The 17,598-nt window shown below is 46.4% G+C and overlaps 1 protein-coding gene across 2 annotated transcripts in view; it reads right to left on the reverse strand.

Moving 5' to 3' along the window:
* Positions 1-17,598, reverse strand: part of NUP98 (nucleoporin 98 and 96 precursor) — a 2,071,147-nt gene that overhangs the window by 280,866 nt on the left and 1,772,683 nt on the right. For both annotated transcript variants that reach the window (XM_069640340.1, XM_069640339.1), the window contains exon 28: positions 15,481-15,632. In XM_069640340.1, the coding sequence (XP_069496441.1) occupies positions 15,481-15,632 (152 nt within the window). The remainder of the gene's footprint in view (positions 1-15,480; positions 15,633-17,598) is intronic.

Genomic DNA, 17,598 nt, shown 5'->3' on the forward strand with positions numbered 1-17,598 from the left:
TTGAATGTTCTACACAAAGCGTTCATTCGTGTTTTGCTATTGAGATGTACGTGGGTATTGGTCCCCAAGTACATTTTGTGTTTTCAATATTATTATACATACTAATGAAAGTTCTATGTTTCAGGGAGTCGATGGAGCGTCAGTGCGTGATGGATGTGCTTATCATGAAAATGTAGTCGTTGCAGCGCAAGAGGAAGTGGAGACATGCACACACGAGTCGGAGCAACAGCGTCCTGATGTTGAAGTTCGAGGCAAGAAAGTTTCAAAGAAAAGAAAGCAAAAGAAGGTTAGTGTCCTGGTCACTATATTATGTTGTTTTTCACTGTTAATAGTTCAATACTGTAAGTTGTGTTTAAACTGAACATCCCTTTTCCAATCTGTCCTCTAGTTGCGAGTGGGTGTACGAACTAGATCTACACAGACAGTGAAGCGAACGAGAGATGTTGCTTGTCAAACCTTTTGGCAGGGACTTGAGACTGGAGATGCATCGTGCCAATGGGAAGAATATGAAGTGATTGACAACGGAGCTATACCACCACCAGCCATTGATAGTGAATGTCCTCCTGGTAGTTCGGATGCAGTTGTAGATAAATTCACAGAATCCACACCCGCAAAAACTAAGACCGCGAGAAAGTTGAAGAAATTGTCCTATTCACCCATTGCCGGAGAAGGAACAGATGTTGCAATGGAAGAGAATGAAGTGGACTACAATGAAACACCTTCAATATCCCTGAACATAGCGGAAGACGATATCAGAGATTCTACCTTTCATGTGAGTGACATGTCCTCAACGTTACAGGCCGAACCAGCTGGGATGCAGAGTGACACTATAAGGAAAGAGGCCAAATTATTGTATTCGATAGTTGTTTGATTGATATTATTATTCGGTTGAAATGTGGGCATTCGGTAGGTGGGGAAGTATGTGGGGAGCCATTGATTAATGTGACTCGTGCAATTCGAGGCACTAACCTTAAAATACATGCCACCTGTACAAAATATCATCCTTTCTCATGGTCTGCACAACCCATGCTGGGACAACTGCCAGCAGGCAATCTACTTTGTGCAGCGGCTGCACTTTTTAGTGGTTCAAGTTTTAAAAAATTAGAGTCTTTCTTTCAGTTTGTGGGAATCCGTTTCATTGCGAAAACTCAGTTCTACAAATACCAAACCGATTATCTATTTCCAGCCATTAGCGAAGCTTGGAGAATGGAAAAAATGTCTATTGATAGTACATTCGCGGGCAAACGGTTCAGGCTAGCCGGTGATGGACAGTGCGACAGCCCAGGATTTTCAGCCAAGTACTGCACCTACCACTTTCAGGACATGGAAAGTAAGAAAATTGTGAGTTCGGTGGTTGTGCAGGTGTCACAAAGTACATCCTCAGTGGCCATGGAGAAAGTTGGCTTTGTAGCATCATTGCAAGAACTACAATCGCGGGGAATGGTGATCGACCTGATAGCCACGGACAGACACGTTTCAATTGCCAAGACAATGAGAGAAGAGTACAAAAATATAAATCACCAATTTGACGTTTGGCATCTTGCAAAAACAATCAATAAAAAAATGTCTGCTGCAGGTAAAAAAAAAAGAAACGCAAGGTATTTCACAGTGGTCCAAGTCAATCAGCAACCATCTTTGGTGGAGCTCAAAAACATGTGGAGGGTCGTTGGAAATTCTACTGGAAAAATGGCGGTCAGTAATGCCACACTGCACAAACGTTCACCGTTGGAACACAAACCAACATTTCCACAATTGTGAACATGGCCATTTGTCCACAGAGGAGGCACGGAAGAAGAAGTGGTTGATTCCTTCATCACCCACTCACAAAGCCATTGAAAAGATTGTATTTGATAAAACTATAACAAGAGATTTGAGGGGACTCACGGAATTCTGCCACACAGGAGATTTGGAGGTGTTCCACAATATGTGCCTAAAGTACAGGCCAAAACGATTGCATTTTGGCATGGAGGGCATGATAAATCGGACTCTTCTAGCGGTCTTGGCACATAACCATAACGTTGGACGTCAACAAAGTAGGACGACCGGAACTTTAGGGACGCTTCGCTACAATAAGGCCTTCACTAAAAGAAGTAAACAATGGGTGATCAAACCAGTGTTTGAGGATATGCAATATGAGTTTATTGAGAGACTTATTGTTGACGTCCTAGATAGGCACATAAATGGAGTTGTGAACGAACCTGTGCAGGTGACAACTGCATTGCCACCCAACATTGCCTCTGTTCCATGTCCACCTAAAGAAGAGCTCAATGAGAAATACACATCACGGTTTAAATGATTGTAATTTGATTGTCTGTTCTCTCGAGTCTCCTCATGTCGCAGGCCCATTGAATATGTTTATATATCCAACCTTGTTCATTTGCGCATTAAATTAAACCAAACAGTAATATAAATTATTTTTCCAAAAATATAGAATGTCTCCGTATTTATGGTTCTGTGGGGCAGCAAAGCAAGCAGACAAAATGCAAAGATGGAGTGTAAATTTCAAGTCCTGTAAAACGGCCTTACACTGAATGTAGCTAACTAGGAATGTGTGTTCGTTCAAAGTGAAGGTCAGCTGCTTTGATTTTTTCTCGAGTGCCAGAATGGCCCACGACTCAGTATAAGGTTCTATTGTTATTTGACCTTGACAGGCCGGGACCACGTAAGAAACGATAATGAATATAATTTCAGAAACGAAAGCCATTTCATGTTCGTTCATTAGAAGAAATAAAACGTTGGCATAGAAGGAGTGGTATTTCGGGGCTGCCCTACGCACAGACACAATGGAAAATGCAAATATAATGTAAGTAACTCTTTAGATGAGTTTATACCGCAATTTAATTACTATACAGTAGCTTTAAAGACGGGTTAAGTTGTACTTGTTCATTCTATGTGGCATATTGTTTTGTACCGCGCACTATCTTGGGGAGAACCGTCTCCTTTTACGGAAGCACCTCCAAACCTTCCTCTTTGCTTCTGCTTTCTCTCTCCCTCTCCCCTGCTACAACTTGTCCACTGTCTGCGACCTCGGTCCTGGGCCCTTCCACTCTCCACCTGCACTCCCTGTCAACCCCTGCACTGGGGGACTGTCTCAGTATCCTACAGCCCCCCTTGACGTATAAAACCCAGTTGCACTGTCCTAGCTATGAAATAATTTCCAGACCTAATATATAAAATGAATAATTTTAATAAAGATCTGATGGTGAGACTAATTTCCTTTTTTATGTTTTTCAAATAGATACATCGTCCATTATTGTCTGTGTCACGAGTACCAGACACCGGCGGATGGCTTTTTCAACCGCCAGCTGCTTCTCCGCGTGAACAACGTTAGCACCCTGACCATTTTGTGGGACGATCGCCAAGTACAAGTATGCCCTTACGCGGTACTAGCGGCTAGATGCAACATACAGACCGTTGTGGTGCCCTAGTGCCTCGTTGTTGGAATAGCCATGCGATTATCAGTGCGACCGAAGAGCTTATTTTATCGTAAACCAACACCCTGTCTACTGCACACGAACATTGCTTGCCTCAAGACGAAATATTTTGGATCGAGAGCAAATAAAAATGCAAATCGCTGAATATTCTCAAAACATTTGATGTCAAATAAATGTACTTTGCCAAATGTACAATCTTGCCGTTTGCTTTTAAACCACTGTTTCATATTCCGAATTGTGGCGCTGTATTGTGAGATGATCTAAGACCCTGTGTACAGCAAAGGAACATCGTGTGCCTCGAAACGAACTTTTTGGAACGTGAGCAAATAAAAATGCTAATCGCTGAATATTCTCAAAACATTTGATGTCAAATAAATGTACTTTACCAAATTTACAATCTTGCGGTTTAATTTAAAAGCACAGTTTCATATTCCCAATTGTGGCGCGCTGTGTTGTTTGAGCTCATCTGTGTTGATTTCCTGGTTCTGTGTGGAGTCGCGTAGAAGACGCCTGGGCGCGTTTGCCTACGCAGCTCAGTCACGTCACGGATAGAGGCGGGGAATATGAATGTTTTGATCAAGTCTGTTTCAGGGGCGGGGGATTTGATTTAGTGCCGCAAAAGCAGGTGAGCCAGGGCGATGCGGCAAGTGAGAGGATTATCATAAAATGGCGGATGTTTTCGAGTGCGTTAATGGACGAAAAGTCGGGTAAGGTCCATAGGAAAGTTTTCTACGATCTACCGATTTATGCTTAAAAACACATGGCCGAACCATAGGAACAATAAAAAAAAAGTCCCGGAACTATCCTTTAAACACGTGCAACATTTACCGGACAGCGTCAGGTAATAAAGACTCTTACCTGAGCGCCACCAGCTACCACGAAAGCATCTTCTCACGAACTCGGCTGCAAGACAAGGAAGGAAGGGGGGGGGAACAAGAGTGAACATCGGACATATTGAACTCTATGAACTTGATACTTACTGGTCCTAGCCAGGAACCTCAGAGTCAACTCTCTCCGGAAATCTCCCCTGCCTTCAAACCAGTGAAGTAACTGGCATCAACGCGCCCCTGCAATCCATACAGGATGGAGAGCTCATCTTTTAAGAGTATAAGGTGAGATCGCTGAAAGGGCTCTTCGGAGTGATAAGTGGGGAGGACTGTGGGGGGTGCCATCACTTGAATCCACGGGTGGCTAAATCCATCTCTCCACTTGCAGGAGAATACTTCTACGGGTCAAGCAGACAAGATTCGGAGGGCCAGTCCAGTCAGTCATCTCTGCACTATGCATCACATTGGTGGAGAGCAGCCGTCTGGGTCCGAGCGACGCCCCTGTGGGAGCCAGGTGAGCGTAACAGTTAGTGGGAGGAGGCAGGAAAAGTGCAAGAGAGCAGTGATGTGCTGTCGGCGGCCTCAGCCCGGTGGGTCCGTTGGCTGGGCCTGGGGTGTTTGCGGCTGGTAGTCGTCGTGTAACGTTGTGCAAGACTATGTGTGTTTTTGTTTTGTTGTTGAAATGTAGTGAAGTTTGTGCGGTTTGTTGTGCTGTAGATTTTGGTTGTGTTTGATTTGGAGTTTGAGAGGTGTATGCAGAAAGGGAAATTGTTAGTAGAGTTGGATAGTTTGCGTCTCTATCCTGAATTCAGGCGCTCGGCTTGCGCAGTCTCCCCTGGTGCGGCTCTGCCTTGATCTGGGTCCGACTGGCATACAAGGTTCCTTACTCCTCTGGCCCCCACCTCTAACATGCTCTCTCATAGCTCCCCTTATCCTCCCTTCATACTCCTGTGGCCAGTGCACCTGCCAATGTCAACCTCTCAGGTAGAGTGGTGATTGCCAATATCTCCACAATTCCACACCACTGTGGTACCTGGCGGTAACTAAGGGACAGGAGAAAGTGTTGGTGGGATTTGTCTGGGGGAGTTGGCTCAGTCCTCGTGCGTGCCGCCTGTGTTCCAGGCTATCCGGTGTCACCCGTCCAGGTGCCGTGGGAGCTACCTTCTCGGGTTGGGGCTGACCGTGTCCTTTCCGGATTAGTCATCATTTTTCCGGTTTCGGTTTCCAGATTTAGTCTGTGGTGTTGAAGAGCCAGGTTTTTAGTGATTTCCTGAATTTTAGGTGATCTTCAGTGTTTCTTATTTCTTTTGGGATGTTGTTCCAGGTTTTTGCGGCTAAGTGGTAGAAGGAGGTGCCTCCAAGTTTTTTCTTAAGGTATGGTTTGAGTTACAGGCGGATTTCGTTGCTTGATCGGAGGGGTCTCGTTGGTTTGTAGACTTATTTTCTTTTGTAGGAATTCTGCTCCTTGTCCGCTGATTGCCCTGTGCGTTATGCACATTGTTTTGAAGGTGATGCAATGTTTTATGGGAGCCAGTGTAGTGTTTTTAGGGCTGGAGTGATGTGGTCTCTTCTGGATAGTTTGAGGAGCAGAAGGAATGGAATGTTTAAAGGTAACACATAAATGGGTTTTAAAGGGTTGGGTTGAAAGGAAACTCATTCAGTTTTATATTACAGGGAGGGGGAGAAAGGGAACCCTATATATATACCCGGAGAATTGGCGGCCCTCGAACCTATGAGCAGAGAGAGGGGTCAAGGGACCTAACCAGATGCCCATACACAAATGTGTCTGCTGTGCAGTTTTGACAGTGGACAAACTCCTGTGAAAACTCCCATATGGTTAAATGGACTAAGTGGCCTATGCAGTGAAAGTCCCAGGAACTTGCTGCAAAGCATGCCTAAAAATAGGGCAAATACGACCGGACAGACGATCTATGGAGTTCAAACCAAGACGATTCGGGTGGAAGAAATACACAATGAATAAAGAAGAGAGGGAAAATCAACGTGTAAAAATACAAATGGGGAACCAGGAAATGTTATGGGATGGGAGCGATGGAACAAATGTGGAGTATAAGACACACGTGAATAAAATTGTGACAAAAGGGCTGGTGGGTTACCTCAAAGCGTGACTTCTTTCAAATTCTGATAGTGGCTGTAAAATGATCTGAGGCATATAGTTAGTTTAAAGTTAACTGGGTAATAGAGGTGGGATTTAGATAAAAGTAAACAAAGGTATTCTTTAGGGACACATACATGTTTAGACTAGGAGAATATAATGTGTTAGTACTGACATTGTAGAAATGTTGTAGGATACCTCCCATATTAAAATAAATTATATCACAGAAAAGGGTGATAAGGTGATTATATTTTTATAATATAAAAAAGATAAAACAAAACATAACATTTGTACGTTCAATTACAAATTACAAATGCATACGTCATCCATCATTAAAAAAAAAAATGACACCCAACAACAAAATACAGTGATTCCAATGCATTTGTGTTTGATATCTGAACACCATGATTACAAGCTATTTCCTTAAACTGTATAAAGTATAACACAGAGCACATAATTTCCCCACCTGCAGCAGATCATGCCATTTTTCGCAATTTCAAAATTTGTAACAAAACATACTGATAGTTGTTTGGATCAATGCCACTGGGAGCCCATGATTTCGACTTAGTGGATCTTGCACATGCATGGGGAAAATTCAAATTATATCTACTTCTGTTCTAGTTCATTGGTGTTCTCCAAGGCCAGAGCCATCAAGAAGTTTGCAGTTGCAATTCTAATGCTGATGGAAGGTGAGGCAGGCCTCAAGTGGAGGAAGCCTGAATGGTGTTGCCTTTTCCAAGACAAGTAAATTGGGTGTTGCATGAATCGAGAGTCTATGGGTCACTTTGTAGGAAAGATGGGCATTTCAGGAAATCACTCGATCTCCCAATATTTTTTCTTTGTATGATACAAAGCAAAGCAAGGCTGTAGGCAGAGGGCTGGCTTTGAAGGGCATTGGGGACAGTACACCCGAGTATCCCTCCTCCTTCCTTGTTTTGTACACACCTTACATCTTCTGTATCTTCTGGGCCAAATGGTTTTCAGCCATCCCTTTTTGGCCCAGGCAAAAACGTCCTTCTGCATCGGGACACCCGTTCTAGCCGTGGGGCATAGGTCGAGGACCTCGGCCAGGACCCCCACCTCGGGTTGTGGAAGCCCCAAGTATTCAGCCAAACCAGAGAGACGTTCATGAAAGGCCTTGGCTGAGGATGGCGCGTCGGGGTTCTCCTCCTCAGTGTCCACTAGAGTGTCCGGCTGTTCCGGTGCGTGTGGAGGAGTGCTGGGCACCGAAGGCTGCAGAGTAAGGACCTGAGCCGTTGGCTGGTGTGGAACCGCCTGAACTGTGGGAGGCAGGGAAGCCAGAATCGAAGGACCCGGAAAGGGCAGCAAGGGCCTCAAACACTGGAGCCAGAGGAGGAATGACTATAGGCACCAGCAGAGGGGCCGGAGGGAGCATGTCCCTGATCACATCCCTCACATCCCGAAGAATCGCCCCCCCATCTGAGGAGACCTCATGAGTGTGAGGAACTTTTCAAAATACCTGTCCTAACAGGCCAGTGGGGTGGTAGGTGGTTTGGACGGGGTAGCGGCTGGCTGCTGGGGCCGGTGCTTACTCGGTCTGGCTGGTTGTGGGGTAAATCTGCCCTGCAATGCTGATGGATAAGCTGTAAGTCACGTACCTGGTTGAGACCAGTCCCACCTTGAAACTCGTTCTCCCACCTGCTCCACACCAGAGGCGGCATCGGACGAGCGGCCATCTTGTCAGGCTGCATGCCACGTGCCAATGTCGTGGTGCTTGCCTCGCTGGGCCCGGCCTTCTCCGGGACTCTTGACGGTGGAGCGTGAGACCTACCCTGCACCTCAGGACGGGGCCTGGTAGGCGCATTGCCCTCGGCTGAGTCGCCAGTAGTGCTACATTAAAGGCGCCCCTCAGACATCTGTCCGGTACTAGGGCGTAGCCCCTCGGGTGTACACCCGGTAAAAGAAACTTGTGGTCCCTCAGCATTGTCCCCGGAAGGATATACTGACCCCTCGGCCTGGCGGCCGGTAGCTGAAGCAGGCTTGGTACCTGTGCTGGTGCGGGAACCTGACTCATTCGTCCTGCTCAGATGTTTCCGTAGGAAGGAGTTGCGCTTGCGGGGTGCAATGGAAAAAAGCAGCCCTACCTTGGGCCTTGACTTGTGTCTGACGAAGTCCTTCAAGTCCTCTGGAGGCGACTTCTCGAAAAGCTCCCTCCACCAAGCTAACCTGTTCTTCAGAGCGTGCGGTGTAAGCGTGTTGCACGCGGTACAACCCTCCCAGCCGTAATCAGTCCCAAGGCAGCAGAGGCAAAGAGCATGGGGGCCGGACGTAGGGAAGAGCTCTTCGCAGGCTGGACATCTGCTGAAGCCCGCTGACCTCGACATGTGCCAGGGGGGAGTGTGGCGCCAGAGGAGCTAGTACCTGATTAAGACCAAAAAACAGAAGACAAAAAGTATCCGGGGAAGAGCGCATGGAATTACAAGGCTGAAGCCAAACCCAGGAGCGCTGGTGAAAGAGGCCTGTTCCCGTCGACGCAGAAAAGGTGACTGGGGAGTGGCACTGGTATGCAGAGTCAGTGGAGCACATGCTCCCAGGGCCACATGCCTCTAAATTTAAAGAAGGTGGTTTTTTTCTGGTGAAAAAGGTTCTGTCTCCAGTCCCTAGCGAGGGACGCCCATGCAGTATGGAGGAAAGGGGACGGCACGTAGGAGTACAAACCAACATATACAATATTTGTTGTGTTGTCATACAAGTGTATAAGTCTCTATTCTTTAGCAAATCTATAGTAATACAGCACCATTCATGCTGGTTCGTGTCCAGAAGGAAAGCCAATTTCTCACATGTACTGGGTTATTTTCACAAGACCTTTTAGCATACTGATATCTAGCAATGTTAATCTTGCAAATGTCTATTTAGTGCAATGAGCAGGGTGGGTTGTGAACACACAAATTCTTCAATACGGTAGCTAACTGGTGTCCGTGGTAAAGTAAAAAGAACCCATGCATTGTTAATTGGTTGATCACCACCCCATTGTGTGGTGTTAAAACTGTCTCCGTCGTGTTACAGTGGCTATGTTAAATTGCTCACCTAAGCTTCTCATTAGATGCAACCTGTAAATGGCTGTGTATGGATTAGATCCATCAACAAGAAAGGGAGATTCTAGTTGGTTGCTGCGCTCAATAAATAAACCATCATTGATGCAAACATACCGTATAGTATAGGATTTATGATTTTTCTCTTGAAATCTATTCTAGCGGCTCTGGTGCCTTGCCCAAGTAATAAGTTTATCCGGACCCAAATAGTTACCTGCAATAATATATGCTTCCCATTAGTGAGAGTCCAATTAAAGTAGACCCCAAATAAAAAGAATGTCCTTGTAGTTGGCGTACTTACTAATTAGGTAGCAGGTTTCCTGCATGGAACACTTTGCACGGTCTGCATGCTTTTCGCGTGCAGCCACCATTTTAATTGTCATAGCGGGTGATATGCACATCTTTGCGTGATGTCACTATCTCGGCGTGCGCATTGGGATTTGGAGTACAAATAGGTCTGGTCAGTTGTGTACTGTAGATAGTGGCAATAATGTTGGCTGCCAAGATTTTCGAGATGTTCCCGAATAAGTATACAGAGCTTACACATGCTGCAGGATCCACATTTGTGGAAGTCCGTTGTTTTTAACAAATGCGAAAAATGTGCATTTACCAGAGCCCGACTCCGAGAAATAAACTGTGTCCATCATTTCTTGATACAAGCACAACAGACCGGGTCTGATTGGTTAAAAACAAGGGACTTCCACAAATGCGGATCCTGCCGCATGTGTAAGCATGCACACAAAGATTGCATGAGTTTTAAATGTAAAGATAATTCAGAGATTCTGATTAAAGATTTAATTAACTCCAAAACTACACAAACTTATTACTTGGGCAAGGCACCAGAGCCGCTAGAATAGATTTCAAGAGGAACATAATAAACCCTACACTATATGGTATGTTTGAATCTATTATTTTTTATTTATTGAGCGCAGCAACCAACTAGAAGAACAAGTTATTACCAAACTGGTAACATTTCGACTGGATGTTCCTCCAACGTATTCCTCATCCATGACATGACTTCCGCAGCACAGCGTATACGTTGGAGGACACAATCCATTCCGAATTCGAAGCTCAGGTGAGCAATTGAACATAGCCACTGTAACACAACAGACAGTTTTAACACCACACAATGGGGCGGTGAGCAACCAATTAACAAGCATGGGTTCTTTTTACTTTACCACGGACACCAGTTAGATACCATATTGCAGAATGTATGTGTGCACAACCCACCCTGCTGATCGCACTAAATAGACATTTACAATATTAACATTGCTAGATCTCTGTATGCTGAAAAGTCCGTAAATATGTGAAATTAGCTTTCCTTCTGGACACAAACCGGCATGAATGGTTCAGTATTAATATAGATCTGCTAAACAATGGAGACCTATACAATTGCATGACAACTGAACAAATATTGTGTATGTTTACATGTCTATTTGTTTCTTCACTGACTCCCGCCATTTGTATGTACTATTGAACTTTAATTGCACTGGCATACATTTAATGCTAAACATGTTCAAATATGATTTTTTTAAAAATTATTTTCTATTCACAACAATTGTATGGTAATCACGTGAATTAACTTTATCACTGAATAAACAGCTGTAAGACAGAAAAGTCAAAACACGTGTTGGCTCTTCAACCTATATTGAATCTGAAGAAAATAAATCGACATATTAAGAATATCATGAACTCTGTCATAAATAATTTGTAATTACAATCATGTACTCAACTTTAGCCTTCAGACTAAGCGCGAAGAACTAGTAGTACACATGCACTCCTATTTACACGTGTGCTTTGCATACCTAAAATAGTGGCAATACTGCTTTAAAACCACTCTGCGCACCTAGCTAATAGAGTTCACAGTCTAAACCTCTTTGCACGGTTGGGACGTTGTACATACATCCCAACAAATTCCTCTGGAAAGTCCCTTTCCTCCCTGTAGACCAGGGTATCAACCCCAAAGGGAAACACCTGGTCCCCCTTCTCTTTGTAGATGTCAGGCATCTTTGAAATATAAGGTTGCAAAAGAAGATGAGCATACTCCCAAGCTCTATGGCACCCACAGCCCCGACTGGCATCAAGGACGAAATCGAGACTAAAGCTGAGATCTCGACCCTCGAAGGTGGCAGTGGGCAGAGGGAAAGTTACTCCCTCATTTTGGCCGGACTCTAGCCTGTAGGTATTTGGGTGCAGACCACAGCAGGAAACATGCCCGTCGCAGAGGATGCAGTGTGTCCCGTCAGCATCGGACTCACCAGCGCAGTCGTCAGAGCCAAAGGCACCGGAGACTCTAGTGCGTTAGCAAAGATGTCCAACTTCTGCCGAAAATGTTCCCATTTCTCCAGGGTGGGGAAGGGTTCCTCATTCGGCTCCAGAGAACCTCTGGATCAGTGACTATTCTTGGAAAAGGAGGAAGAATGCCAGTGTGAGGAGCCATAGCGAGAACGGGATATCTTGCAGTGCTTTTTTTCTTCTGCTTTTCCTTACTTGGAGGGTACCCCTTCTCGTACGAACGCTGTGCGCGACCTCAAACGAGACCATGCCATATGATGTTTCGTCTTGCAGACGAAGGTAAAAGGTGTTGCCGCCCGTTCCAGTGGGCCTTCAGGTGCATGGACTGAAGACCGGCAATCATGGTTGTCTTGTTTGTCACTCAAGCAGTAGAAAACAAATCCTGTGCAGATGCGAAATAGACATCTGCCAGCTGCAGTCTGCACACAGTTTGAACACCTGAGGCCTTTGGTTGGGCATGGTGACGATAAATTGGAAACTCCAAGAGCAAAGCGACTGCCCAGAAAAAAGGAACAAAGGTGACAGAGTGTCAATATATATTGCCCTCCAGCCCCTGACATATCAGGTGCATAGAGGCGGACGAAGCCGATGCAGAGCAGCGCTGGGTCCCCTGCCTATGGAAAAGTTTCCAAAAAACAGCTGTGTTGTGGATAAGATCATAGATGGGGAAATCTGTGGGAGGAAGGAATCCATTAGTCCACTTTCCTCCATACTGCACGGGCGTCCCTTCCAAGGGACAGGAGACGGAACCTTTTTCACAAGAAAAAACCTTCCCCTTTAAATTTAGAGGTGCGCGGTGGTGCGGCCCTGGGAGCACGCGCTGCCCTGACTCTGCTCTCTGGCGCCACACCTCAGTCCTCGGACGCGTCGACAATAGATTAAAATTGCCTAATGACACCAGTTTTATGGTGGTGGGGGGGTGGTGGGACGTATGGATGAAAGGGGACTAAGTACTAAGAGTATGCTAGTCACTACAGTGAGTAACTTATAATTATTCTTATGTCCCGTCCCCTTTCCTCCATACTGCATGGGCAATTACAACTGAATGTAACCCCAGGGTGGAGAGGAGATCCTCCTTAACCGCCTGTCCGAAAGCCTCGTCAGATCTAGAGCCGGCATCCAAACAGTAGTGCTTTCAAAAAAGCTGAGGGAGTGGCCCAGGTGGCCGCTTATAACTTGACAAGGGGCATGACGTTGAAATGAGATGGCTGTTGCCATGGCCCTGACTGCGTGGGCGCGCACGTTTGCCAGAAGCGGCTTTTGCTGCCCCTCTTATGCCTCTTTGATGGCAGAACATCCAGCAGTATAGGGGGCCTTGGAGGGCTGATAGGCTGGTCTTGCACCTCCAAAAGTGACAAATAGGGCATCTGACTTGCGGAAGCCCTTGGTCCTGTCAGGGTAGATTTTCAGGCACGCCTTACATCAAGGCAGTGCAGAACTCTGTGCCTCATCATTAGGATCGGCAAAAAATGCAGGGAGCACTATATCCTCGTTTAGATGGAAAGCAGACGGCACCTTAGGCAGGAATGCTGGGTGTGTCTGCAGTACTACTTTGTCCTTATGAAAGGTAGTATATGGTTCTGAGGCGACCAGTGCCTGGGTTTCACTAACTCTGCGAGCCGAGGGGAGGCCAACTAGTAAGGCAGTCTTAATCGTGACCAGCCTGATGTCCGCAGACGCCATTGGCTCGAACGGTTTGTGCGCCAGGGCACCGAATACTATGTTCAGATCCCACAACGGGTATGGCCTCTTGATGGGCGGGTAGAGCCTTGCGAGACCCGTCAAATGTTTGACAACCAGGTTGGAGGAGAAGATCCCTCCTCCGCGTTCCTGTAAACTTCAACGGCTGCGAGATATGTACAGCAAGTGTAAACCTGCACGCCAGAGTGGGCGAGGTGCCGAGAAGGACAGGATGTCGTCCAAAGTAAATGCCAGGGGATCGATTCCCTTGGAGTCTGCCCCGTGGGGCAGAATCTGGTCCATTTGCTTTTATACTGGGCCGTGCCTTGGTAGCCTTGCTCCTTGCGCCCTGTATGATTTCCAGATTAGCCTGTGAGATGCTGAGGTGTCGCAGCATTACCTGCTCAGGAACCACGCTATGAGGGCTAGTTTGTGGCGTGGAGTGGATGTCCTCGCCCCCCTACTGCGCCAGAAGATTTGCTGGGCTCGTCAGGAGGTGAATCGGAGGCATCTCCGGCTGAGCAGCTCCAGAAACCATGGCCTGGCTGGCCACCATGGCACTATTAGAATGATGTTGAGTTGGCGAGACTCCTTGATCCGATGATGGTACCACCAGGCCGAGGTCACCTCTCTGCTGAGGAAGTGAGTAGTGGCCATCTCGATGGCTGTGATCTTGTCCTCGACGGAAACACCTTCTCTGAGCACGTGCCCCATATGAGACCCACGAAAGTCAGAGTGAGTGGGTTGCAGCTGCGACTTCTTGAGATTGAGCGAAAAGCCAAGATCGTGCAGTGTGTTCATAAGAGCATGGGAAGAGTGGTGCAATGCATCCAGAGATGTAGCCCTGACGAGCCAGTCATCGAGGTACGGGTAGATGTGGAGGCCCTGCGCCCTGAGGAGGGCTGCCACTGCATTAATGAGTCTGGTAAAGACCCTGGGGGCCCGAGTTGAGGCCAAAAGGAAGCACCTTGTATTGGAAATGGAAGCCCATGATCCTGAAGCGTAGAAAGGAACGGTGGGGCTGCCAAACTGGGACATGCAAGTACGCATCCTTCAGATCCAGGGAGCACATCCAGTCTCCCTTGCACAATGTCTCCGCTATAAAAGCTGGCGTAACCATCTTGAATTTTTGTAGAGGTTGGGAGAGGTTGAGGGTGGAAAGGTCCAGCACAACTCTCAGGCCTGCCTGTTTCTTTTTCTGAATGGCGAAAATCCTGGAGTAAAAGCCCAAGCCTCGCTGGGAGGCTGGGACTTCCTCCACTGCCTGGCTCTCTAAGAGTGACTGGATTTCCGCCAAAAGAGTTTCTGTCCCAACCTGTGGGGGAGGAGGGAGGAGAGGATGGGATAGGGAGGCGGTGCCCCGTGGATACTACGGAGAGGATCCAGGGGTCAGTGAAATTCTGGCACCATAAATGTGCGTGGAGAGCTAGCCTGCCCCCCACTGGAGACATGTGGACCCGAAGGGGCGTGTCATGCCTTCTTTCCCTCGGAAGCTGTTGCGGAGGAGGGGGACTGGAAAAAGCCCTTACCCAAACCCGTATCCGCCTCCCCCCCCCAGAGGCGACTTCTGGAAGAGCTCCCGCCACCTGGCTAGTCTGTTCTTCAGCGCTTTCGAAGCTTGCCAACCATGGTCTGGGCCAAGGCAACATAGGTAGAAGTTGGGAAGAGCCAGTTGCAGGATGGACACCTGCTGAACCCTATGGAAGTCGACATGCGCCGGGGAGGAGCATGACGACCGAGTACTTGAATGATAAAAAGACAAAAAAGACAAAGAAGGAAGTATCTGCGCGTGGAATTACATGGCTGAAGTCAGACCCGGGAGCGCTGGTGTATTCCCTCTGTTCCTGTCGACGCGGAAAAGGGGACAGGGGTGTGGCACCAGAGGGCGGAGTAAGGGTAGCGCATGCTCCCAGGCCAACACCTCCGCGTGCCTAGAAATTTAAAGGGGAAGGTTTTTTCTGGTGAAAAAGTTCTGTCTCCTGTCCCTCGGAAGGGACGCCCATGCAGTATGGAGGAAAGGGGACGGGACGCAAGAGTAATATAGAAATAGACAAAAGAATTTAAAAAGTTAAACCCACCTGTCACTGTACAATTTTAAAAGATGGAAGCAAACATCGCGAAGGGGTCTCCTTTCACTTTCGTCTTCATATTCTTCTTCCATGCATATACCAGAATCTTCTAAATAGGGAGGTAATGGACTGCAAGCATACGTTTCACCTTCTTTAGGATCCTGTTTGAGACAAAGTAAATCATTGTGAATGATCGACAAATAAATTACATACAGTAAGACTTCGAAGAACAACCGAAAGCAAAAGCAAGCTGAATTTATTAGATCTTTAAATAAAAAGCATTACTTCTTTACAGACTGTTAAACTGGCAGGGCTGAAACTGAAACAATCTCAACCTGGTCAATTGAAGACAATACTGCACTCCAGTTTGAATGTTAGTTCGTACAAATGCAGGGTTTGAAATTGCTGGGAGCTACTTTTGGCTCCTGGTGACTGGCGCCCTACAAACATACGTATCTGACATTCGATCTGTCTGGAAATTTGTATTAATGGTGTTTTAGAAAACCTATAAAAGACTTTTAAAGCATGATGGGTTACAGTTGGCTCCTTATGAAAATTAGGTTTGTGGCCCACTTTGTATTCGCTCCTTATACCGCAGGGAGTTGAGACAAACCAAAGAATGAGCAAAGTGGCATCCAATTAAAGAGATGGCCATAGAGATGAACAGGTTGTGGAAATAAAGAGATGTCAACTTAGATTGATGCAGTAACAAACATAATGGCAGTGTTATGGATGTTCCAGCAATGATTGGCAATGACTAAACAAGAGGTAGAAACAAGACAGAAGAACCATCAGGAATGAAAAGTAAAAGAAAAAAGAAATTAATGCAATGAGGAATGGCAAGAGGCACAAAATCAACAGAAACAGCACTAGAGAGAAAGACAGTGCAACTTGGCAATATTAAGATGGGGTTCCCATGCATGCATTTTCGGGTGCTGTGGTAGGTCAGAAGGAGTAAACCGAGCAATGGACGCCATTAGCAACAAGATGTATTAGAAAATCAAGAGAAAATGCCTAACTTTGCCTGATCTATGGGTTTCCCTACCTAACAACTAAACTAGGGTGCTTGTCATCAGAGGTGAAGTCCAAAACCAAAAGTCTATTCTTGGTCTAGAAACGAACATGTGCTAACCCTACCACTGTAACTGCAAAACAAAAGTCCATAAGAATTAACCCCCCCTCCCCCCAAGCCCCTCTTCTCTTGGATTGCTTCTCAGCAAAGTCCTTCCTAAAAAGGTATATTCAGATAGTATTTTGCTCTCCCTTGTATTAAGTCTTTCAGTTCTTGTTGGACTTTCCCAGGCCCTAGTATATTGGGGTTTCTGTTGATCCTTCCATTTCCGCTCTGGATTGTTTCTGGTTCTTGAATAAACCTCACAATGTTGTGTGTTTCGCAGTGCTTCTTTCTTCTTCAGGATGAGCAAATCTGTACTTCAAACAATCCTCGGTCCTTTGCATATTTATCTTCTCACAGGCACTTAGTTTGGGTTCTTAATTGGCTTTCGCTCTTTTTTATCATGACATTAAGTGGGACGAGTATGAGGCGTCCTCAAATGATTCCCACTCTTTTTACTTGTGCAACTCACTGTGACGAGTGTGATGATAAGTCACTAGATGATTCTCACGGTTTGTATTTTTGGTAAGTACTGGGACAAGTAGGGGTATTCTAAACTTTATATTTGCTCCTCCACCATTTATAAGTAGGATTGTCCCATTTAATGTTCACGCTCCACTACCCCTTTCCTTGGATGCAAGGGGCTGCATTACCGGGTTGGCGTGCCTTTAGTCTGCTCCATATTCTGTCAGGATGACTTCTCTGTCTTCTTCCATCCTCGGCTTCGACATGTTTTGGTGTTATTGGTGAAGAAAGGGTTTTCCCTTCTCTCCCCTTTCTTGCCACCACCTCTCTCACTCCGTTGCCTCCTGGGATTATCTGCTGTTTGACATACACGCTCTCGTCTGTCCTTGATATGCACTTCTCTCAGCACATCAGGGTTGGGATTTCTGTGGTCCTGTCCGGTGTCCCTCCATGGGCTCTCTGCCTTGGCACAGTCTCTCTCCGTTCTGCTTTCCTGGTACGGCTTTCCAGCCACTTTGCCTCTCCTGCAGTTTGTCTATGCGTAAACC

The sequence above is a fragment of the Ambystoma mexicanum genome, chromosome 7q (genome assembly GCF_040938575.1).
Source record: "Ambystoma mexicanum isolate Mex_15411 chromosome 7q, UKY_AmexF1_1, whole genome shotgun sequence".
Taxonomy (NCBI): Eukaryota; Metazoa; Chordata; class Amphibia; order Caudata; family Ambystomatidae; genus Ambystoma; species Ambystoma mexicanum.